The sequence below is a fragment of the Passer montanus genome, unplaced genomic scaffold (assembly GCF_014805655.1).
Source record: "Passer montanus isolate IOZ18808 unplaced genomic scaffold, ASM1480565v1 scaffold7, whole genome shotgun sequence".
NCBI lineage: Eukaryota > Metazoa > Chordata > Aves > Passeriformes > Passeridae > Passer > Passer montanus.
The window spans coordinates 14,936,836-14,962,337 of NW_024372147.1; the positions used below are offsets into that span (position 1 = coordinate 14,936,836).

At 39.7% G+C, this 25,502-nt stretch overlaps 1 protein-coding gene across 6 annotated transcripts in view; it reads left to right on the plus strand.

Annotated features, from left to right (window-relative positions):
- The first annotated feature begins 328 nt into the window (after positions 1 to 328).
- The window catches only part of ARHGEF28 (Rho guanine nucleotide exchange factor 28), an 86,590-nt gene continuing 61,416 nt past the window's right edge, over positions 329 to 25,502 (plus strand). Inside the window, exons 1-5 of one of the 6 annotated variants that reach the window (XM_039729870.1) lie at positions 329 to 512; positions 1,773 to 1,953; positions 5,197 to 5,269; positions 9,114 to 9,160; positions 14,965 to 15,049. In XM_039729870.1, the coding sequence (XP_039585804.1) occupies positions 364 to 512; positions 1,773 to 1,953; positions 5,197 to 5,269; positions 9,114 to 9,160; positions 14,965 to 15,049 (535 nt within the window). In that variant the 5' untranslated portion in view covers positions 329 to 363. Of the gene's footprint in view, positions 513 to 1,458; positions 1,588 to 1,772; positions 1,954 to 5,196; positions 5,270 to 9,113; positions 9,161 to 10,699; positions 10,725 to 14,959; positions 15,050 to 22,933; positions 23,246 to 25,502 lie in introns of those variants that run through there. The other 5 variants (XM_039729873.1, XM_039729871.1, XM_039729869.1 and 2 more) reach the window with 5 other exon arrangements.

Genomic DNA, 25,502 nt, shown 5'->3' on the forward strand with positions numbered 1-25,502 from the left:
TTACTGGTGCTGAATGCTATATTACATACAAAAAAAAGAAAAATAATAATTAATTAACAGCTGGAATGATCTTAATTTCAGCTGTTTTCTTTTATGGAAGACATTAGATAGCATTTAGCTATTCTTTAGCTCTACATATGCAATTAAGTATGTAACTGCTGTTTTCAGTGAAAGACCTAACGTCTTCTGCCAAAACAATTTTGTAGGTCTGAACCTGAGTTATTTCTGCAGATGATAGATAATAAGTGTCTTTTGGTGCTTACCAGCAAGTAGAATGCTGGGGGTTGTTACTGATGATTTTGATCTGCTTGCTGTGTTTTTTTTTAAGGGCCTGAAAAAAGAGAAACTCTTCTCCACCTTGTGATGAAGCTGGGCTTGGTTAAGTTTTCCCTGCTCTTGGCAGCCCAGCCTGGAGGGTCATCAGCATTAGCATTACCTAATGGGGATGGAGCAACACAGTTAGATTTGGCTTTACAGAATGGACACTCCAAACTTGTTGAGATCTTTACAAAGTGTGTATAATGGTTTGCTCTTTTCTGTGGAAATGTCTTGTCATTTAAGGGATGTGGGGAGTACTGTTGTTTATCTGGAGAGAATTGCCTATTTTATGCTGGTTTCTGCTGATTTTTGTCAGTATTATGATTTTAAATGGCAAATTCACATTTACAATTGTAGAAAGCTTATTATTTGTGGCCTTCATTATATTTGAAGTAAATTAATAATCAGTTAAATGATAGAGGACCAGATGCACCATCAGGTACCTTTCTCAGCACTGTATCAGCTGCATCCTGATGCACTAAAAACAAGTGAAGACATTCCTTAAAATATATATAGAGAGATATTTATATATGAACAGAGCCATAGGACTTCTGACTTCCACAAAACCTCAGCAGACTTTGTGACCCCTCTAAAGCTCAAGTTTGAACAAACAAATAAGGGAGAATCAGCAACAAAGACGGTGCTGCAGTTATGATTCTGTTTTGCTGGAGATCTGCCACACTGACAAATTACTTAAAGGACACGTGCTTTGTGGCACCTTTCAGCTGTCTGGAGCTCAGTCTGTACAGTCCTGAGGAGCTGCATGGGTGTAAGTATGTGTCTGGGGATACCAAATGGTAAGCTTCAGACACCCCTTCTTACTCTTGGCTTTTCTTTGCAGATAGAAATACACAAGAATTGGGATACATTTTTATTTTGGTATGTGGTTCTTTGAGTTTTGGTTCTATGCAGCCTGTAGTTTATGTGAGACTTATCTGTACGTCAGCTTAAAAAAAAATACAGCATGGGTACAGCACGTTATGTTATGACTGCTATGTCCAAACAATACTGTATTCCCTTGAGATACTTTCTGTTTTTCACTCTTGTGGGATAACAAATCTGCTAGCTGCCAGTTGTGTCCTACTGCTATATATGGCAACATTGACAGGAAAAGGTAGTATTGCTCAGCAGTAAGGAGAAATATGTATTGTCACAGCTTGTTCACTCTGGCTTCCTTAAGTACTGAGTAACTGTCTAGAGGCAACGTTGTTTTTTCCCAGTTGATAGCTAGAAGCAGCTCTGTGTTGTTAGGGCTGAAAAGAGTCATTGGTACGTTTTTGTTTGCCCAGCTGTGTTTTCAGTGGATGTTTCAGGTTTTCTGCCTGGTTTTTGTGGCGGGTGTGTTGGGCCCTGACGGGTTGTGCTGAAGGCGAGCCGTAAGCTCACTGTGGCAGAGCTTTCATTCTCCCTGTGCAGAGAGCATCTGCTGTGGCTAAAAGAGTGTGTCATTTCAGCTTCCAGGGCAGTCAGTCGCTTGACGTTTCAAGAGCAGAGATCAGCGAGGGTGCCTGCATACAGTTTGTTCATTCATCTGGAGCTCTGGCACTGACATTCAGTCACACTGCACAGCGCTTGCTGGAGTCAGACATTAAGCTCTTCAGAAAATACTTCTGGGACAGACCTCTTCTTTACCAGGTACCACAGATTTTCTTCACGATTTCCAGCTGTAGACTTTTCAGGCTGGATTTGTTTTCATTGAGTAGCCTTTTAATTTAAGCTGCTATGTCACTGACCACCAGTGTAATTTCGTGGTTTCTGTTGCAGGTTTCTACTTTGTGTAGGTGTACCACATTGTATGTCTGAAGCTGGAGCATAAGAGGTGTTGAGAACTTTGTAAAAGCCTCTTTTGCCTCCCAAGTTGTTCTTTAATCATGGTAGACTCTAAAGGGAGTATCTTTCCCTGAAATCTCTGTGTCTTCAATTGCATTGCCATTGTATTCATGTTTGTACTTTGAAGTATATAATGTAATTCCATTCTTTTGGTAGTGTAATGCCTGGGAGCCTTTATCAAGAACCAGCCTTGGTCTATTATTTACAGCAGAAATACAGAGTACAGACTTTTGCCACAGAGCTTAGTTTAGTTTTTCTTATTTTAATGTAAAATGTCTGAAGCACCATTGTCATATCCTTCAGGACATCTCTTGATTCAATGAAATAAAGAGAATGCTTGAATGTATAAGTTCTTTAATAGCAATGCAGATGGTTACCTGTATTTTTAGATTGAGGCTGCACAGCATACATAAAACTAGTGAGCTAAAAACACACTAAAAGTTGGCTTTTTTCCTGGTCTTGAAATTAATATTTTCTTTTCCATTCTTAGCTTTGGGTTTCCTCATTTGTGCACTGATTTTTCATGTGTTGCCTTTATTTCATACTGCATTTTTTTAAACTTAGAAAATTATTTTTATGTTGTGTTTAATATAGAAACTTAAGGTGCAACATACTGTATAGTCCTTATGCATAATCTTACCTAACTACATTCTTGAGATTTTAATTTGTTTCAATACAAAAAAGTTACTCTCTGTAGTTTGCAGAATCCCTGCAATTTGTGTGTGGCTTTTCCATTAACAATAATGAACTCAAAAGGAAAACCAAGAATATAATCAAGAATGCATTGTTATTTATATGATTGCCTTTTTCTTGCACTCACAAAGTCCTTGCTTTTCATTCAGTCTTTGAAATGGAAAAAGAAAGTGTGGCATGTTAGGTATTCTCAAACACAAAGACTCTGAAAAGCTAGAAAATTCTGCACTTGATATTTTCAGGAAAAAGCCTACTGCCCTGGATTTGTTGGTTCCCCTTTTGCCATTCCTCTAGTTGCAGCAGTCTAGGTTCTGTTGTGGGGACCTTATTCCCCTCCTGCTCAGCATCAGTGTTGCAGCACTTTCAGTCAAGCAGGAATAGACCAGAATAATTGGGAAGATCACATCGTTTATTTAGTTAATTTCCTATACACAAGCTGTTGTTTTTAGACTATGTATTATATCCAAAAGGAAAGGTAAAATTAATTTTCCTTCTGTTGCAAACAAGAATTTTGAGTTCTTCAGTTGTATCCAAAGCACTGGGAGGCAATTATAAATTTTTGGTAGATATTAGAGATTTCACAGTACGTAGTCTTTTTAAAATAGAAGTAGAATTTACTGCTGTCCTGCAGTATTAATTTCATCTACAGAAGACTGAGGCTGTACCTCTGATATCTTGAGACTGTATAAATGACCACATTGCTACTTCATGCTTGAGTCAGAAAGCAATGAACTGAAGAAAGGGAGCTTTGTCTCAGTTATGGTGGCAGTAGTTTTGGATTTGTGTGAGATGATTGCCTCAGACAGCAGCACATCTATTCATGCAAGAAAAGCACGAATTTTTCCGAAGTATATTCTTCACTCTCTGCTGTGTCCGTTCTTTTAGTTCCTGTTCAATTCCTTAGAAGCCTGAGGAAGTAATGGAAAAGTTAAAACAAGCTGTCAGGAAGCTCAAGTCACTTGTATGGGAGCCATGCCTTCATCCAGCAGTACAAAAAGTGGGAACCCTGTGGCCACTCTAGGCAACGGAGATGGGGGAGATAGTTGAAATTGGTGAAAAAGAATGTGGGGTTGCTTAAATTCTGTGTGACCTTCTTGGGGCAGAGATTGCTATGTGGTAATGGTGTCCACCAGTGGGATGATGTTGTTGGTTCATTGTGCTCCTCCAGTGGAGACCTAGACAGCAGGAGGAGGTGATCCACAAGGCAGCCTGAGCTGCTGCAGGCAGCACAGCCACTGCAGGACAGAGGTCCTCTGTGAGACGAAGAGAGATCTGGGGACTGATGGACACATTTGAAATGTGTCAGAGTAATGAAAGAAACAGAAAGAGCAAGCCAGGATAATCATCCAAAATGACTAAGATAGTTTATGCTAATTTAAGTAATTTTTTTTGCCTGGTGGTGGACAGATTTAATAGTTTCCTGACTTTCTTTTGACTTTTTCTACCTGACAGGTGTTCAAGTGGGGAACTGCCAAACACAGCAAGAGATGAGCAGAGAAAAATACAACTTGCCCCACTGAGGTGGGGCTTCATGGCTTTCAAATTAGAAATTAGTTTGGCTGCAGTATTCAGTCCAGGGTCATCCCTGGCTTTTTCTTTTGTGTTCAGGTTACCATGTTTTTTCTCTGTTTGCAGCTCTTGGTAGTTGGCAAATACACAGGCAGTCTACTAGAGGGAAAGATTAGAAGCAAGCAGAGTAGTAGATGAAAGGACGCAAAAGAATCCATTCTTTCTTCCTCCCACTTTGTTTTTCATTTCAGAGAGTAATTTCTAAAATAGGAGACTGTATCCCAGCCCCCTCTTCCTTTTGAGCAGGAGTGATGTAGTTGGTGTGTATCTGAGTGAGGGAGCAGCCTGTCCAGGGGCTACAGACATGGGGAGTGGAGTGTCTCCTAGCTTCCAGACTGGACCTATCACATAGTTAGTGTTTAGTCCTAGTTTATTCTCTTTGTATTTCCTATCCATCAAAATTGTTTGCTTTACAGGGGCACTTTTAATGTAAACTAGAATTCTGAATGGGGCTGTTGTGTAAAGCTGTTGTGCTGCTTTTCTCATAGACAAGAAGGCTGTAAGCAGTGAAGTGCAAATGGTAAATATGTTCCTTCAGATCTTCCATGTATTGTAAGCAGGAGGTGATTTCTCTCTGTAGTTAAAATATTTTATTGGTTTTCCTCTTAAAGGATTGCTGTCAGTTTCCTCTGGAAGGTAGCCAATAAAATATTCTTTGTGGAATTTCTCTCAGTCATTTTAGTATTGCTCATAACATAAGTGATTGTCAGTCTTCAATATTGTTCTTGAGTTTTCAGATAAATGGGCATCAAATACAGTTACTGTAATTTTGATTTTTTTTTATAGAGTATTAATTCAAATGAAGTTGAGACAGTGGAAGGTCCAAAAATGCCCGGCGGTGCAATACACTCTATAGAAGGTACAGTGTTTTTATTCCATAATGTTGCAATCTTTCAAAGTGCTAGAAAGTTGGCACATTCATACAGTATTTATTTATTCAGAAAGATCATGTTTCATATGGTTTTAGAGACGTGTTAGTACAGAACAGTGGAATAGGCAAGTCATACATTACAAGAGTTTTATAAATCATGATACTCCCTACAGAGCATTGGTTTTCCAATGTCAGACTGCAACTGTTCACAAAATATTATGACATTTATAGTGACTGGAAAAGCCTTAACTGATTCAATTTTAGGAGCTAGAAAAATGTCAGGTGGTTCCAGAAGAGGGCGGTGTTTAACTGAATGAATTCTCCTGCAAATTCCAGTAAAGCCTAATAAGTTAATAAACATAGGAGCAAAGTAATGATTTGTACGGATAGTTCTGGGATCCAGCCTAAACTTCTTAATGTGGCAAAATCCTCATTTGTTTCCGTTAGATGTTCACTATTTTGGTGAGCAGTTTACCTCTGCAAGGATTGTGGGACCACGCTTGCGGGTGAGAATGGTCTTTCATTACCAAAATGCTTCCCTGTGTACGTCAGAGCAAGCATGTCTCAGAGCTGAAGAGAAAATCACAAAAAAGGATCATTCTTCAGCATCAGAAGTATGAGGCTTGGAGACTTATATGTGATTCTTAGGAATGAATCAAAACTTTTTATCAGTTGTCCATTTGTTTATGTGGCTGGCGTTGTATGTTTGGATAAAGCAGCAAGCTGCAAACTGAGAGCTCTGTGAGAGGCTCAGTCTTGCTCTTCAGCATCTGCTGGAGGCAACCTTACTTGAGGGCAGTAGAAATCTGAACACCTGCATGAACTGTGTACAGGACCAGGACCTGATGCAGGGAAAGAAAGGATGGGGACTAGTTTGAGGGGCATCAGCTTGTAACTTCAAGTGAATGGGTAAGATAGAGACACAGTCATGAATTTAAATGTGTGTGCTGCCATTGCTAGTGCTGAAAAAATACCTTTATACCCAGCTTTTCTGTTCGTCTTCAGGCAACAAATATTCTGCCATTAGAAGTTAAATTTGCAGAGAAATAATAAGCAGTTGTTAGCAGTTACAAGCTACATTTCTGTTATTGTAAATGCAAGTGAGAATTCATTACACAGGTTTTGTGAAGGACCTTGGTGATACAGTGTGAAAATGTGTTTACTCTGGGTGTTCACCTGAGTACTATACTCTGATCAGGGTGGTCTTTATGCTGCTCCTTGGGGATAGAAAGTGAATGGCCTTCATTGGCAGTACTATATGTGGCAGTCACTTGGCCACTGTGTCTTGTAGGTGATGATTACCTCCATATTTTTCACAAAAGCAGCTTTAACTTGGTCTGACTTGCACAAGCAGAATGCAAACATCAGTAGGTATTCATAGCCCAGAGAGAGAACGAGAGAGTCTCAGGACATCTACTCTCATTTTGGATTCTGGTAAGCAGCAGAGATTTTTAGCATAGGCACACCTAGCTATATGTGTTTTCAGTGGAAGCTGTATACTTTCATGCCTTCATGCATCAGAGTTACTTTGCACATGTTTTTTTAAAAAAATGAATTCATTTCAGCACCTGGAAAAGCAGGTTTGTAAGTATTGTAAGTACATTTTGTAAGTTTTCAGGACCAACACAAACAGATTGTAGTAAACGTGTTGCATGTTTTATGCTCTGTGATATCTACTTGTAGACATGAGAAGTCTGTAGCCACTGTTTGTACAGTGTTAGTCAAAAATGCTTTTTCATCTTCTGATATTTTAATATTTAATCGGTTACCATATGTCTGCAAGGCAGACTGTTTTCTAGCCACCAAGTAAAAAAAATTAAAAATCACTGAATAGTGGTTACTGGTGACTAGTGGCTTATTTTAAAATTTCCATTTGCCAGCATTCAGGAGATCAGAAGAACTTTGTTCCAGATTGAGTTAAAATTGTTGCTGCTGGAAGCAAAAATTATATGAAATTATTGTGGTTTTTTACTACATTCTGAGTTGCATTCACTGAACGCCTTTATAAACTGTCTACTAAGTTCGGGACTTTATTTTGGCACACTCATATCATGAAAGCATCCCACTCAGATTTTAAAACTGCTACCATTCCCAGAAGTAGTAGCTACTCACTCCTGAAGTCAAGATCAACAGGCCTTTAAAACCCCATGCTATCAGAACCCATGAGTTGTCAATGAGAGCAGGCTGGTATAGCCAACCTCCTCCATTTCTTGTGAAATGCCATCATATGAAAGCAGTGGGTCAGTGTAAGGTGGTGCTGCTAGCTTGATCTCCTATAGCAACTTAAATTCAAATATATGGAGTGATACATTATCCTGACAGGATGCAGAACAAAAAGTGAAATAGGTGGTATTTTAGCTAATTTTGTAGTTTGTGCTTTTCTTTCTCTTTTCTGACTTTGAAATTCTGTGTCCATGAGTTTACTGAACACTGTTACCTGGAAAATAAGCCAGTTGTTGCTACAGTATATATTGTCTAGAGAAAATGGCTTTTTATAACTCACAATTGTTAAACTGAATAATAATAATGACAAGTGCATTATTGTAAAAAAATCTTTTCATGGAAGCTTTAAAGGAGGTGTCTGTACTTACAGAAATAGTCTGTTCCTACTAGCTGAAAGGGGGTGTCTGGAATATTTAGTTTGACAGCACCAGGGCTTGTGTACTCTGTGGTTGTGCTGTATTAGAATGCTGCAGGAGTTTAATTAAAGAGGGTGGATTAATTAAAAAATGAATGAATGCTTGTGGTACTGATCAGCATGGACCCAGTCCTAACTCCTGCCAGAGTCCAGGGGCCCTGCTGAGATCAGGGACAACAGGTTGCAAGGGGCACATAACTGCATCCCAGAACTTCATGTCCAAGAGAACTGCTGGTCAGTTTGTGTGATTTAGGTGACGGGCAGCTGTCTTCGAATTGTTTTTCCTAAGATGTATGGATAGAACTATTTGGTTTTTTTTAAAATCTTGAGTGTATCCTTTGTTCAGTGCCAGTAAAGGTCCCCAAACTCCATATACAAGGCAACCTATGCTGCCTGCTGAAGCATACTTAGTTTAACTGTTTACTGGAGCTGGAGAAATATAGAGGCTATCTGAGAACAGATATGAACCTAGAACTGAAAGATTCAGTATAGAATGAAGCATATTTACCATGATGACTGTCTATATGATTTCAGTTTCATTTTATTTTAAAATATGTTTGCTAAACAATAATGTTACTGGAAGCATGAATGATGCTTGTGTTAATTTACATTCCTGTATCCAAATTATTCTTCTTTGCTGTTTCACAATAGTCCTTCAGGCAGCATTTGGGCAAAACTTGAAAAACGTGGGAGGTGGTTTTTTTTTGGTGTTGCTGTCTCCTTCTCCACTTTGGAGGAAATATAATCCCTTAGAAGAAAATATAAACCAAAACCCAAACAAACGAAAAAAAGAGTGACAGTGAAGTGATTTTTTTACTTTTTGGGTTAAAACCACAAAGTCTAATTTCAGAAAATGCATGACATCCCTGCAGAAGAAAAGCGGAGTTCAGCTGCTCTGTGGCATTGGTGTGAGGCATAGTCCTTGAGCTGTTGCTTTTCTGAGTGTGTGGGGGTTAATCAGCCCAAACATAATTGTGACAATAACATAGCACTTGTTGTGCATCCAGCTTGCATGCTGCCCACGGGATCACTGCTGCGGGGAGATGCATGGGCTGCCCATGTCCATTGTTCTGGCTTGCCTGCATGCTTCTTGTGTCCCCTTTCCTATCTGAAAAAGGAGAGGGACCAGCAGCAGAAAACAAAGCACACCCAGAATTTCCTTCTTATTAAAGGCAGCAGTCTTTGCTCTTGCAGGTCCTGTGAGCTTGGCTTCTGATGAGTTGTCCCAGGATGATATGAAGGTACAGATTTCTCTTTTTATCAATAGCTTTATTTAGACTAAGAAGCAGCAACCTCTGCATGCCTCTCTGAGCTAAGAAATAAATTCTAGCCTGCCAGGCAACACTTCCTGCTATTTCTATGCTGCAGGAATAGTTATGTGTGTAGATGATAATTATTTGAAAGAATCTGTTGTGTAGCTGTGGGTTGGAAAGCCGAGTTGCAGAAGCAAGCTCTGCTTTTGGACCAGAAAACTCCTGTATTTATGGTGAAGCTTAGTGCCTTTAGGGAGCTTGCAGCTGCTAGTTTGGAGTCAGCACCAGACCTACGTCTAGCATAAGTTTCATCCTTTAGACAGCATAGTTCATTACATCTGAGGAGTTAGTCTCTGAAGGAGACCTTGCAGGTAGCTGTGAGTCCTTAAAAGGATGTAAATGGGAATAATACTTGATGCAAAAAAATACTGCAAGTTCTCATTATCATCTACTTGGAGGTATCTAAACAGCTTTGGGGAGAGACCAAAATATGTGAGAAGTGTCATTACAACTGTATTTCTATCAGTTGTATTTGATCTCTAGTCTTATATTCTGCTTTTTATTTATATGTATTTGTTTACAAAACTGGAAAAATCTTTGTCTTGGTATTTATTAAAAACCTTTAAAACAGGAGCTTGATTAGTGGGTATGAAGCTAAAATAGTAATTTAGATTGAGAGAAACAAAATCTGGTCAAACCAGCTAAATCTGCGATATCAATACCAGTGATTACTGTTTGCTTTGGGTTCTTTTAATAATACTTAACTGCAGTGGAATATTCCTGAGCTGACATGTTAGGTAATTTTTATAAATCTGGCTTTAGGCTTTTTTTGTTTGGTTGCTTGGGGGTTTTAATTTTTATTGCCACCTGTGAGGAAGATTGACCATTTGTTTGGAACTCACATGTTGGTATTGTAATCTGTGACATTTCAGAAAGAAATCTGCAGTATACACACATTTTAGAGTCTATGCTAAAAGTGTCTGTAGGAGCAGAGTGTTGCAGCTCACAAGTCTTGCTGGGGGCAAAAGATTCTGGTCCCATACTGATTGTCTCTTGTTTTGATCTAGCAGAAAGTCTATAATGAATCTATAATGAATGAACTGATATGTGACATTTCTGCAGGTGTGAAGAGCTCAGACATTAGAAATATTTCTAATCTTAGAAAATATTTCTGTTTTCTCCATAGCACTGTATATTGGCTTGTCAGAGCAAAATTAAACATTGTAAGAGGCTGAAAATCGAAGTTGGCATGGGAAGTAATATAAGATTTGGTCTCTTTGATTATGGTTAGGATTTGAGTCTGTAGAGTTCATTTGCATATGCAGGTAGCATGCTGTATCAATTGCATTTATGAGAATGGCTAAAATGAAGTGGCTGCTGCTTGATAGTGTTTGAAATTAATTCTGAAAGCATATAGCACAGTTTGCAACTAAGCGTAAATACAGTACAGTGTTTGTCTTCAGAGATATAGCTCAATTTTTCTGTTTCTGGCCTTTCCGAGACTCTGGGGTTCCTTCTAAAGAAAATGAAGATCGTGTCTTGTTGGCCGTAGGTAAGAAAGAATTAAAAATTTTTATTTCCCAAGAGCTGCTGTTTTTGTCTTGTCAGGTACTCACAAGACAGTTTCTTTTAAAGAGGTGAAGAGTAACTTGCTGAAAGATCAGCCAGTTGTATCTGTGTCAAAGAGGGAACCTCTTTTGTCTCAGGCATACATAGATGGTGTATCAAACAGTACTGTGATTTTTTTTCAGTAATTTGTTAGGTGTTGTAGGAACAACCACCTTGAAAATAATATCTGATAGAGCAAACATATGTGACTGAAGCTATATATGTGACTGAAGGTGAAATAAAGTCTGTAGAAATGTTTAAATGACACAGTGAGTTGTGGGCCTGGTAAGATAATATAGCCAGCTGTGCTAGAAAGCACATTTAGAGACTGAAACTCCACTGGAAAGGTGTTTTGAAGCTTTGTGGAAAGCTACAAGAGCAATATACAAATGTGGGCTTGTGGAAAGCACAGCAAGTTGGAAAATATAATGTTTAACTAAGCTCTGCAAGTGGGAGCTTCTATGCCAGTCAGAGACTGCCAATCTGACATCACTGGCCTGTGGTCCAGTGCTGAACTCAGAAAGAGCAGCCCAAATGGAGGCATTCTGTATGCAGATTTTGGTGCTGCAAAGTGAAGATCCACTTTGTGTGTGCAGAAAGGAAGGGGATAGTTGTGCATACATAGGGGGGACATATGTTAGAGGGAAATAAGCTGACATAAACTCAGAGACAGTTCTAAGATAAGAAGCTGGCAGGTTATTTTATTACCTCTCAATAAATCAGCATCTAGTTATCTATTGTTATAGTTACTGTTATGCCAAATACCTGTATTTCAACTATTTGATGATGATTTTCTCACTGTCCCATACAGGGAATATGAGAGCATCAAGAGGTACTTGGGACTAGTAGCAAAAAGTCTAATATTCACAGTCATTCTAGCTTTAATGCTTTTGAGAATAGGACACTGTACCACTCTTTGCCTTGCTCAAAAATGCAAGGTATGTGCAATGTTAGTGCCCATGTGTTCAAATCTGTTTTGTCAAGCAAGACCAAAGTATTGGACTGTGTCTGAGTGTAGGAGTGTGTGGAGCCACTGGGGAGTGATTATGGTTTGTTAATATGAAAGCCACATTTGCTCTGGTCTTTGCTCCAGTTACACCATCTGGACAGAACATAAAGTATTTTAGAAGCTGACAAAGTATAAGTTCTCCACCCTGAAATGATAGCTGATATTTCTTTTTCTTACTCCTGAAATGCTTTTTCCTTCTAAGGCATCATTGGCACAGAATTGCTTGTGACAGCTGAAACAGAGGCCAGGCCCTCTGGCTTCAGACCTGCTCATTTTCTGATGCTTGGCTGGGCAGATGCATCAGATCCTGAGTCCTCTTGGAGGAACAAGCAAGTGACTTTGGCCGTGGTTCGTACTTTTAGGAGTGGTAGTGCAGATTTTTAGAGGAGCTAAGAGGGTAAAAAGAGTGGTGAATTTGAGTATGATTTGGACAAGTTTTAGGTGCTTAAATTTGATTTAAATAAATTTTCTTAGGCATCTTATTTGCATATAAAGTAAAATTATAATGTGTAGATATACATATATGTGTTCATACCTGTGTGTATGTGAAGTGTGTCCTGAGCACAGGATTATCATGTATTAAACTAAGAAGAATTCCTTGTTGTAACACCGATATGAGAAAGAAGCAATCCTCTATCGCCCCCTATATCTTAATTACTTTTGAGTACGTTTAAGAAGTTGACTTGTTTGTGTAAAAACTGCAGTGAAATCAGGTCTACTCATTTTAGAAGTCTCTATAACTGAGAGTTTGACTGCCCTGTGTAAGGACTGGAGCATGGACTTGCTGCTGGCCATACTGTAGGCTGTCCTTGCCCATCTCTGGGGTGTGCTCTCAAGCTGGCCAAAGAACTCATCACATAGACATCCAATAGGATTGTGCCATTGACCTCAGCAGGGCCTGAAAGGCTTCCAGTGACCAACGTGTGTGAGATCTGATGTGGCTGAATTGCAGGCTAGGGAATGAGTGGGCTGTTGGGTGTGCAATAAAAAGTGAAGTGGAAAGGCATGAAGAAGGATGGAAATTAGTGACAGACAGAAATTTTTAAGTTTACCGAAGCTGTGTTTACTGGTTTATTTAAATGTAAAAATCAGCATATGTTCTAACCTGACTCATTTAACCATATTGCTAAATATCATAGTTTTCTTAGCCTGAATTGTTTCAAACTATTCTGAAAACAAAAAAAAAAGTTTGCTTGGCAGTGCTGTTAAATGGCAGTGGTTTTGGCAGGAAAAGCACACAGTGGGGGATAAGAAGAGAAATTCAAATAGTGTCAGTGGGGGAGAGGGAAACAGCTAAAGAGAATTGAATGAAAAAGAATGAATAGAAACAAGCAAACTCCGGAATCTCACTAGTAGCTGGATGTGCAAATCAAAGAGTACTTGTAAGAGTGAGAATGTGAGTGCTCTTTGAATGGGGGTACAAAGTCCCCCACTTCTGTTTATCACTTCTTTTCCTGTGTGGTTCTTGCTTTAGAATCTCCACAAAAAATAAATGTTGTCATGGAATGGTTTTCATTGGAAGTGACCTTGGAAGTAGCAGTGGTACTGGAAGGGGTCTCCTGTTCCTGCTCTCTCTCAGACATCCCTTTCAAGCATGTTGATCATTATGGCTCTTTCTCCACAAAGTCTGGGAAATGACTTTGCAGAAGTGCATTCAACATTTGGTAGGATGCTAAAAGGGCACCAACTCTCCTTGATCCCTGTTTTCTTCATCTTTGGATTGGGACCTGGCTGCCTTAGGCACCAGGTCTAGTACCGAGTCTTGTAGTTTGGTTTTGAGAGTTTAATTATTTTTTGTGCAAAATGTTTCTCATCCTCCAGCATCTCTGAAGAGCCCCAAGGATATCAGTCCTGGGTGTGTGATGGGTCAATAAGAAGCCAAGAAGATGATGAGTTTTGGGTTTGCACTGTTTAAGAATGGAAGGAATAGGAGTAGGGCACAACAGGATGCTAGACCATGCTTAAAAGGAAGCTGTAGGGAGACACTCCAGTGCTAGTTGCTCCTGCTGGTGTTCTTTTCCTTTTTTCTGTGTCCTTTTGAAATTGTTAGAGATCTGTTTTATGTCTACAAGAGAAAAAACTGCTAAACAAAACCCAAAACCAACCAACCAATCCTCACTCCCCCATGGACTTTCTTCCTTTTTATCATTTGAGGTAAACATGCTGGAAATACTGAGAGAAAACCAATATCTGTTGAGAAGAATAAGAAAGAAATAAATGGAAAGCAACAAAAAAAGGATTTTCCCCCCTTTCAGCATTATGCATGTGTTTCATTGCCAGGCATTGTCATCCCCAGAATCAGCAGCCCTGTACATTTTGGGAAAAGTCTAGGAGGTGACAGCTGTATGCTGTTACTGCTGGGCATGTAACACTGTGAGCAGGGCACACTGTGAGTGGGATTTTAAACATTTTTAATTCCTTCCTGTTCTTCATAGCTGGTTGGGAAAGAAAATGTTCACAGGGCCATTTATAAAGTTGCAAAAGTTTCTCTTTTCATTAAGAAAAGTGACCCAAACACCCAGTTTTGCTTCGAAGGAAACACAGCTTTTCCCCCCCATCCCCCTAAACTTCAGGAAGGGATGATGATGATAATTTTTCAAAATAATTTCCATAATCTCCACATTACATTGCCAGCAACCTAGTGGTGTCTGTCTCTTCTATTCTGTTTGCTCTGCCAGTGATGAAAAACTCCTGGAAGCCATGTTTTGCCAGAGATAAAATTACTGATGCCACATTTTTGACAGTTCACTGTGTGACCAGGCAACTACAAAATATTTTTAGTAGAGTCTGCCCTTTGATTTTCATGGTTCCACAGAAATCCCCATTTAACCACAGATCAGTTTAAGGAACAAAACATAATTGCCATAATGATCTCCTTTTCTCTATTGCAGTGCTGAAATATGCAGAAAAATCTGATTTCAATGTTGCTGTTTTGTTCTTTTTATTGATTAGATTTCCTCACCATGGTGGGTAAGACTTCAAAGTGTTAATTATTTTTTTCTTTCAAGATAGAAAAGAGCATGGTCCTGCAGTCTGGAGTTCTACCTTTGTGCAGTTTTTGTTATGTCTGTAAAATTATTATATTTTGTATATTTTGTACTTACTGCGGTCATATATTTTCCTCCTTTTTTGTGTTGTGTGGTTTTTTTTTTTTTTTCTGTGATTTTCAGAGCAGAATCTTCGCATTTGGAAGTGTTTGGAGTCAAGAGTGAATGTTTTGACATTGGAACTACAGGAAATAATTTTATGGTTACTGATAGGTAAGAGTGAAAGTTAGTGTGTTAAGTGCTGCCTATTTGAGACAGTTACAGGAGTCCTCTGATTCAGGCTGTGCAGATCTTTTCTGTTTGCGGTCATTTTTATAGAATTCTGGCAGCTTTCCATCCTGTCTTTGCTTTATGTATGCTTTGAGAGAGGCGGAGTGATCCAGAATAGCATTTCTAGTCCAGGACCTGCAGACTTCTGCTTCAGTTTCTCTCCTTAACAGATTCTAACAAGACTTTGGGCATACCACTTACATTTTGCACTTCTCTCTGCAGCTTATTTTTTCCTGAAAGAAAGAGGACTGTAGAGAGCAAGGAGATAAAGAGGCACTACAATACTTGGATGATTTGAGATATGCAAATACTCAGACTAGTTATGCCAAAGAAGTCCACTTTGTGGTAAAGGAAGATTTAAACCCCCTATTTTTTAGTCAAAAGGTAGATGATTTGAAAGTTGCGGAGAGAAACAACAACTGAAGAAAATTGCACAGTTATCACTGCAGCTAATTATAGTGACAATTGCACTCTGGGATTTTGGGCTGCAACTTTGACCTCTTTGTGCTGCTTCTTCCACTTTGCAAAATCTTTGCACGGCTCCTTGCACTAGAGACGTACCTTGGGGTTGGTCTGTCACAGTGCTGCCAGCATCAACTTATAAACAACTTTTAAGCATGACAGCAACTTATTTCTGTAGAGAAAAAGATTCACATTTGTTTGGAGTGTCTATAAACAATGCAATATTGAAAACTGTAGAATAATTAAGAGCTGCAGAAGATACAGGAAGTCACAGTTTCCTGGGAAAATGTTCCACAGTTCAGGCTCACAGCCTGAACTGAGTTTAATTAAAAAGCTAGGGAGAAATCTGGAAGAAGCAGCATTAAGCATTGAAACAAGCTTGTTGCTTGGAGTTTCCTCCACTCTTGATTTTCTGAGGCATTATAATTCAAGTTAACGTCAAAAGGAAGAAAGGAAGAAAGAAAGAAAAATCAACAAGCTACAAGCATATGGTTTCTGGCTTCCCAGAAGTTGTTCTATTCCTCTGCCTAAAATCCCAAACAAATTTGCTCAACAAAATAACCCTCCACAAAGGCACTTTTTAAAAATTGGTGTTTAAATTACCTTTTTTTCGACCTACCTTCTGCCCAATTTCATTTCATGCTAAAATAAATGAGCAATCTGGGATGTATCTAATGTCATGTTATTCTGTAAAAGTGAATTATAACCCAGAAATATATTGTGAAGTGAACAGTTGTAGTCTTGAGAGTGCGCACAAGAAAAACTTTCTCACCTTTCTTCCTCCTCAAGAGACAGCCTTCTCTTGAAGTCTTCCCTGAAACATAAAAAATGGGATTTTTAGTGAGGTGGGTCTTTGGTGAATGTTTTAGCACCACAGTCTGCCAGTGTGAGTGTAGACTCAATAACCAATCATTGGCACAGCTTCAGTAGTAAGTGAAGTCCAAGTCAGACTTTGGTTTGCTTTCACATGCACGCTCCCTGTTCCTACTCTCACAGGCCTCCACGGAGCTGAAACAAGGAAGACTAATCCCTTAGTCCTCATGCTTTTTTTTGCAAATAATCTCTTATTTTCATCAGGGAGCTTTTCATCATGATACTGAACAGAAGTGACGAGCTTTCCGCCCACATTTGTTCTGTGTTTCCCAGCTAGTCTTTTGATCTGAATAGATACTGAACAAGGAGATCATTTAGGCAAATTATCTCTATATGTGCTTTGCTTACTGGTTGTTTCAAGAATCAGGGCATACTGACCACTGCCACATGAAACTAGTATTAATGAGCTTCTTATCCCAAACCGAGCTTGCTTGCTACCTTAGAGTGATCTTGGTGTTTTACAAAAAGGATAAAAAAGGAAATATCTGCCATCAGCCATGAACCAGACATCAGAAAGGTCTGGGCTGGAGGAATGCTGTGAAATTCTAACAGCATGTGAGTGAACTGCGCAACACAAAGAGTTTGAGACAAAACCCAAGATGATGCAGTGTGTGTGCCCATGGGCTCTTTGGAGCTATGTTGACTCAGTATTAGGCACAGGTCATGTTCTTTCCTTAAGTTTTGTAAAAATATTGAGCCCTTCTCTATCCCAGTCTGGTCAGTGTTTTCCAATGATCTTGGAGTACTAGTACAGTTTTTGCAAAGCTGTTTCTTTTAAATTTGTGGAGGTACATTGCTTTTTAGTTTACCAAAGAAACAAGCCTGAAGTACCACCACTTACAAACAGCTGCTTTTCAAAAGAGGTACCTATGGCTAAAACCTCTTTGTAGGAGAATGCATCATTCATTGAATATCACAAACATAATATTTTTATCACTTATAACAGTCTAATTCTTATTATAGGTGTTCTAAGGGTAGTTGTCACCCTACTTTCAAAGAAAGCGTTAAAAAAATATCCTCAACAATTAATTTAGTAATTCACATTACAATTAGAAATGTGTCTGCTAGGGAATAGTAAGGAAGTCAATAGAAATTTAGACAGCATGGTCTTCTCTCAGTCTGGATGGTTTGCTGCAACACAGTGATTCCATATGCCTTGTCTGGGAATGATAAAAAGACAGATCCATTTGGAAGTAAATGCAATTAAGGATAAAAACTCTTGGACTGGCAGTCCGGCTTAAAGCAATCCAGAAGTCAGTGTGCACAAATTGTCTCTGCTTTTCCTGCAGCCTACCTATGATTTCAGAGTGTTTCAGTAAACTTTGTGTGTCTTAGAACTGTGCTTTTGGAGATGGATAGGGTGCTCTGCTGCTCTCATCAGAGTGTCTGTGAAGGCAGCAGCTGTTCTGTGTTCTTTTCCAGGCTAGTGTCCAAAAACTGCACAAATAAGTAAATGAAGAATTGACCCAAATTTCTAGTACTGTATTATTATCTTATATTTTTCATTATTATTTCTGTTATCTGTCTACACAAGAGCTACAGAAGATCTGCTTGTTGCAGTAAGAGAGGTCCCAAACGTGAATAGGTTTTTTCATCAGCTGTTTGAATGGAAGAGTGAAGAACAGAGAAGGAGGGGGACATGTGAACAGGAGGTTGGTGGGCTGACGGTCAGGGCCATTTAATCTCCTGTCAGAATGTGGCTGGCTTTGAGTCACCCAGGACTGTGCTTTTCTGGGAGTGCAGATTCTGCTGCTTTAAACTTGTAGTGGGAGGAAGAGAGTCTGTGATGCTGAATGGTTATAACCCTCTACCCTGTGGCTTTATCAGGGTTGAAAGCATGGAAAACAAGCATAGACCTCATTAATGTGTATAAATTATGAAAGGGTGGGTGTCAAGAGGATGGGCCAGGCTCTTCTCAGAGGGACAGGCAAGAGGACAAGAGGCAGTGGGCAGAAACAGATGCAGAGGAAGTTCTACCTGAATTTGAGGAAGGACTTCTTTACTGTGTGGGTGACCATGCACTGGAACTCAGTGGAACTCAGATTGCCCGGTGTAGTCTCCCTCACTGCAGATACTCAAGAACCATCTGTGCTCAATCCTGTGCCGTGTGCTCTGGAATGACTCTGACTGAGCAGGGAGATTGGACCAGGTGACCATTGTGGTCCCTCCCATCCTGGGGTTCTGTAATTCTGTTTGCAAGGAATGCATGCAGTGCAAGAAACTGTGTGCTCTTCCTTCCCCTGCCCTTCCCATCTCTGATCCTCTCTGGATGGTACAGTGTGGGTAGGTTGCCACAGGGTGCTGGAGAGGGAGGGGGAGATGGGATCCACCAAATACTGCCATAACATTGGGTACTGATGATGGACAGGGACTGCCTGCTTGGACCATTTGAAATCCACTGCTGAACAGTTTAAATCCCAAACTGCTGTGTTACTTGTGGGAGACTTTTGCTTGCAAAATAAGAAAATAATGGGCCAGTTCCTTAAACAAAATGCCTGAATCTCCCATCAGAAACTTAGCAATAAGAAGGATCATAAGAACAGGTGAAGGAGGTTATCAACTAAGATCTCAAGGATCTGGACTTAGTCCTTTGTTCTTTAGTGGTTGGTTCATCAATGATATGGGAAAAGGAGAGGGAGGGAATAGTGATGTGGCAAAGGTTTTCTAACTATTCCTGCATAGACTTCTGTAAGAAAGAACCTGGTCTTTACTAGAGCAAAGAGAAATGGTAAAACTATGTCTGTGACAAGCTATTTTCAGGACCTATAAGGATGTTGATAGCCACAGTCTGCATAGCCATTGCATCATTGTCGTGGGCAAACAGAGTGTTACAGTTGGAGGTTGCTTGGTGCCTGGCAGCTGGTTGGTAGAGTGTTCCTTTTAGTTGCCTTTAATTCGTATTTGCTGAGTCTTTTTAAGTCTAATGTAGGGTAAAGCAGATACTTTGTGTAGGTACATTGTCTGATCCTCTCTGTGGGAAGATACGCTCTAATTAGTAAGAACAATGGAGTGAAGAAGGTAGGGAAGCAATGTGTGCCTGTGGATCACAGAGACCAGTGGTGAAGATCATGTAACCCTTTCTACTCCATTTTTTCTTGTCAGATGCTTTGATGTACTTTGGGAAAGGATTGCAGGCTCTGCTGGGCCTGGGACAGAATCAAGCTGGGGGAAATAAATTTCATTGCTGATACCAGGGGAGACTCTCCCCAGAGCAAAGTGAACAGGGTGTTTTTGGCAGAGCTTTTGTTCAGGTGGCTCTCATTCTACCTGTGTCCAAAAGTGACCTCTCCAGCTCTGTTTTTTGCGGTCGTTAACCACATTTCCCATCCTGTATATGTCCCTTCTACATCTGGGGAGGGGGTGGTGGCTCAGGGTTGTCCCCTTCTGCTCTGCCTGAGAGAGAGAACTGCCAGCTGTGGTTTAGCAGTGGTTGGGGACAGGCAGCCCACCCACTTAGTACCATAGTGCTGTTCACTGCGCGTGCGGAAATGCAACAGTGCTCTTACATGGAATCTGCGGATGTGGTGACATTCCTTTGCTTCCTTCCGTCTTGCCATGAACCACAGGAATGGTCTGACAAGAGACAATACACAGTACTATCTCTGAAAAACATTTAGATTTTATGAATGTATTTAGGTAAGCATTGGTTGAAAGAATTTCAGGCATTACATTATTTATCAAAAGTGTTAGCCTTAGATAATACACATAAACCCCCATAGTTGTTCTTTATCTTCCCATCTGTACCTTGGTGTATAATGAAAAACATTTTGTCAGTAGAAAGAGAGGTTAATATTTTCCAGCTAAAAGCACCTTTTATCTCATAAGTGGTCAGATCCCTGCAGTAGCTGCCTACAAATGCCACTACTTTGGAAGGAAGGAGTAGCAGGTGAAAAGTGGGTTGGATCACCCTACAAAGTGCAAGAAACAAAATATTTTTAGTCAAAGACTGCAGGGCAAAGCCCTTCTTTGTGGCAAAGAACAGCATGACATCTTTCATGGCTGCATAAAAGACTTTTACAAATAAGAAAAAAGACGCCTTTCACAAGGCCCAAACACAGCAAGTAATGTGAGTGATATTCTATTAACCCTTGAAAAGTAGGGGTTAAGGTTGAGAATTTATCTGCACTTTCAGACTGGCATTGACAAATTCCTGTGCAAGATCCTATTCAGGGGAGGTTGCAGTGTGCAGGTGAAAAGCCTAAGAACTTGGACAAAAAGGAGATGATAAACAGCAGGAGTGCATGATCAGGCAGAAATTTAGTTGTTGGATTCTCTGACAATTATGTAATAGGTCTGCTGTTGAAAAATTATTTAGCAATCTTAATTACTCGTTTGCGTTAGAATGTTAAATGAACATGTCTTGTTTAAGGAAGGGAGGACAGGCAATAGCTGAGCAATCAGTGCAAACATTTATGCAGTGTACAGAGGTCATTCAGGAAAGTAAATGTCTCGGCATGTAAAATATTTTAATGCCATTAAATACATTGGCTGCATTTCCTCATGGTGAGTGCTTTGCTCAGCTCTAGTCACCCCTCCCAAAACTAAACATAAATCCAGAAAGACCAATGAGAGTGAGTTCTTTTAGCTGAATCTGTAAGTGAAAAAAAGCCAGATTTACAGAAAATATTTGCAAATGGAGGTATCACAGAAGTAAGCAAATTTTACCATTTCTCATAAAAGAGAACAAAAGAATAATTGATGAAATTGAAAGGTGAGAAATTCTACAACAGCTCTCTACATTTAAACTGCCCTTTGTCCATGGAACACTGCCATTTGTGCTTGTCTGAAAAGAAAAATTTTATTCTGGTTGGTGTTAAATATATCCAATGACCCAGACAGGACACTTAGGTAGGGACACTTACTGTGTAGAGGGGAAATCATCTCTGTTGGAGCAGTTGGGAAGGCTTTCCTTGATAGGTCTGTCCTATCCATTTCTCAAACCGTGGTCATGGTGGGAGGCAGGCGAGTGCCCTGGGTGGTGTGCAGGTGGGAAGGACTGCGTCAGTGCCTGCGTTCCTGTACACCCAGGGGATTTATCAGTGCAATTTGAACCTGACATTCCAGAGAGTGGAGATATTTTGAAGTGGATGCTTAAAGCATGGATTTATATCCTCCCTGTATTTTCCATTGTCTGTTGTAATTCCCTGGGGCTGTTAATTATACATATAAATCAAACAAAGTCTCTGAGAGTGTCTAATATTTAAAGTGAAAGTCTAAGGCTTCCAGTGTCTGGGGTGAATTATTCTTTTCAGGCCTAACAAAGCTGGCAGAACTTCAGTTAAGGGAAGGGCAGAACAATGATGTGTTTCAACTGTGTTTTATGTAATTTGTCCACTTTATGAAGGGCTTGTATAATTATTTTATCCCTGAAAATATGATGGATATTTTTCTAATGGGTTTTGAATTAAATTTGGATTTGAATTGCATTATTTTCTTCAACAAATACATTGTTATCTCTGACTGAAATGTGGATCAAAGAATCACTTGAAACATAATACAGAAGTAGTGCTGCAGACCCTAGTAGCCTGAAAAATAATTGAAGTGAAGTAAGGAATGTTAACAAGCTCAAATGTCATCATCTTCCAAAACCTGACATTTAAGCTGATCCACATTCCCTCTCCTTCTTTATGTGGAATACAAAACCACATACATTGTGGGGTAACTAAAAGAAATGTTTGCTGGAGTTGGTTAAGAAACAGTGGACATGTTATTTTTGTATTAGCTCTTGTGTAGCCACATGTAAGCCTGTTTGAAAAAAAAATGTAGTTTGTGTAGGGTAAAGATGTTGGGGGAAGGGATAATGAGTTCCTACTGAATACTAATTGCCTATGAGTTGTTCAGGGAGACTGTATAAGAATGGAAGATTTGTTGTAAATTAGTCACTAGCTGTATTGTGCATTGCAGTGAGGTTAGACCAGAGCTGTAAAGGTGCCAGCTCTACAAAGTCCTGATGATTCACTGTCTAACTTGGTGACTGTGTGAAGGAGAAATTACTGTGCAGACTAAATATTATTGGAAAAAATGCTCCTCTAATGGCAGTGTAATCTTTCTTCATGACACTTAAGTTTTAAGCTCATTTGAGCTAGAAAGATGGGAGTGACAGATTTTGAGTGAGTTATCACTGCTTTTCCAGCTGCAACATCCCAAGGTTTGCCAAAATTATAAACGCTGAGAGGAGGGGTATTGCTCTGGAGTGATATAGAGCTCAGCAGATTGATTAGTCCTCATAGCTTGCTGTTCATCTTTGGCTTCCTTAGTTCCAGCATTTTGTTCCATCTCTTAATTTGAGATCTTCTAACCCCCACTTTTAACATGGAAACAAAGCTTTGCAATAGTTTATTTGCTTTTGAGAAGTATTTTCTCATTCCTTACCCGGCTCCTATTGTTTTCATTTGCATCAAAATGAAAAGGTGAGTTAATGATTCATTGGCACACAGTGACCTTTCAAATAGCTCTGGACCACGATGCAGCAGCTCAGCCCGAAGCTCTCATACTTCAACCTTCTTGTTTCTGCTTTAATATTTGCAGCCCAATCTGTCTACATGCCTGGACGCCTGAAGAGAGCAAACATTTACAGCTTCTCCCTCCCCTGTGTTTAGTGGGCAATTTGATCCTTCTTTGTCCATTCGTTTATTCCGCATTACTCTTAGGCTTGACTTGCTATTGAGAACAACAAAGTGCAGCTTTGGGAATCTGCTCTCTGTTTATTTAGCACAAAAATGGACTCAGACTCTGATTCACCTTTTAATTACTCTTGGCCTTCCTTACCTAAAATGAGGATTCGAAGAAGGGCATCCAAACCAGGTAGAAAAAGCTATCTTATTTTAAATGACTCTTGCTTTACAGCTCTGCCTCCTTTTCATTTTCTGCTTCTGTGAAGGTGGCTCTATAAACAGCTTGAGTGAGGTGGCTTTTTTTCTATCAAATGTGCATCTCACTGTTTTTAATGCCTTTTCAGATAATGGAGTTGGAATTTTTAAGTAAAAAGAAAATATTTTTTCTCCAGATTATGTACTGTTCTTTACAATTGTTTTTATTTCTTTACTCTCTTAAAGCTTTTTTTCCCCTTCTTGATGTATGGGTAGCTCCAGCTGAACAATTCAGACACCCTGGAGTTGCATGGGATGGCAGCAGCTGAAAAAGTTCTGCTGGTTGCAGTTATTTTCATTTAGGGAAAAATTGGTAATTCAATTATGCCTCAACAGCTAACAGGTTTTTTTTTGGTTTTTTTTTTGTTGGTTTTTTTTTTTAATTATGAGAAAAAGCATGCCAGAATGAAGAGGAAAATTAAGTAGGTCAGTTACTGTCTTTGCACAGTTAGACATTATCCTTCTTTGTGGAGAAATCTTTGGGAGGTAGGGATTATAAATGCTGTCAGTATGAGAAAGGGGGATTTCAAGGAAGCTCAAAGACACTGACGGGTAAGTTTAAGTAAGGAAAAATTATGACTGGAAGTTTTAATGAGGAAATAAAGATTTTTACTACATATAAAAGGAAAAGAATGAAGAAAATAATGGGAAAAAAAAAGATTTCTGCTTTTTTTCCTTTCATAGAATTGGGAGTTTTTTTGTGTTTCAGAAAGGGAAAAAACCCCAAATCTGGGAAGTAAGATGCATCAGTGTCATTAAATACAGTAAGCCAAGAGACTAATTTTTACACAGACTGAGACTTTGACCTAGTTTAGAGAGGAAAATGTGTACAGAATGCATGTTTTAATGTGCGAGGCACTTCCTCAACTTTTTCCTTCTCTTCATGAGGAAATCCAGTATTTCCCAACTGCATAGGAGTTTCTGCAGTGTGTATGAATGCACATGCAATTTGCAGAGATTAAATGAGTTTCAAGTTGCACAGTTGGAGTATGTGTTTACTCCATCTCAAAGAAGGACTCATTTTATCTGTAAATGCTGTAGGTGTGCACTTATCTTTCATTCACCTTTGTTTAGACAGATCTTTTTAAAATACTCATCCAGTTGTAAAGCACTGGATACAGATGTGGTGTTTGTATGTTACAGTATTGCACCTTATTTTCCATCCCTGTTAATAGTATACCAACACATGCAGCTTGTACACACAGCTGACCTTATATGTGGGGTTGTTGGAGAAAGAAGGTGCTTTTGGGTGCCTGTGCATATTTCAGTGGTAAAGTTCAAGGGTTCGTTTGTGCTTGGAGGATTGAAATCCTGTGTGTTGATGTGGTGGGAGAAGTGCCTTTGCAAGGGGAGAGGAGGCTCATGATCTAAGCTCATGATCTGTGTCTTTTTCTGCAAGTGTTTGAACATGACCAGTTGATCCTGGCATGCAGGTGTGGGGCACCTAGCTCATGGCTGCATTTCATTCCTGCAGGGATTCAGGTCTCAGTGAACAAGAGACTTGCAATGGCTGGCAGGAAAGAGTGCAGGGCTCTTCCAGCCACTCCACAAATCATGGAATCATGTATCTATGCTGGTGCTCCAGCTGTTCTGGACCATGAAATTTCAACTGCCACCCTTCCCCTCTGGAACATCAGGCTGTTGGTATCCTGACCTAGGGTTGCTCCTCTTGGGAGGCCAGGGAGCTGTGCAGACTGTCCCACTCTTTGGAATGGAAAGTCAAAGTTATCACACACCACTTCCCATCAGTGCTTTCACATTTCAAGGCTCAGAGTTTCATTGCTGCTCAGGAACCTTTCAGACTGCATGTGCAACCCCTGCCCTTCCCCTGAACTCCTGGAGTCTGTCAGGAGCCAAGTGCAGACTTCTCTCCTTTGGGACATGCATTGCAGATTGGCCCCTCCTGCTGAAGCTACTGGGCATGGAATATTTAAAGGGTAATTAGGCTATACAGAGAATGTGAACATGACTCTGTCTTAGTGATTGGACTAGGGAGAGGATCTAGGACTTTCTCCTTGTTACAAGACACAAAAGGTGTTTATTTTGTGATTTTATGTGAAATTGTCACCAGGCATAGTCTTTACTCTGCACAGTCCTACCTACTCAGAGACAGTGACTCTCTCAGCCTTTTTGTGAGCTTTAAAAACCTTCAAGGATGCTGAGAATATCTGTCTCTGATAAGTCTGTCCTAC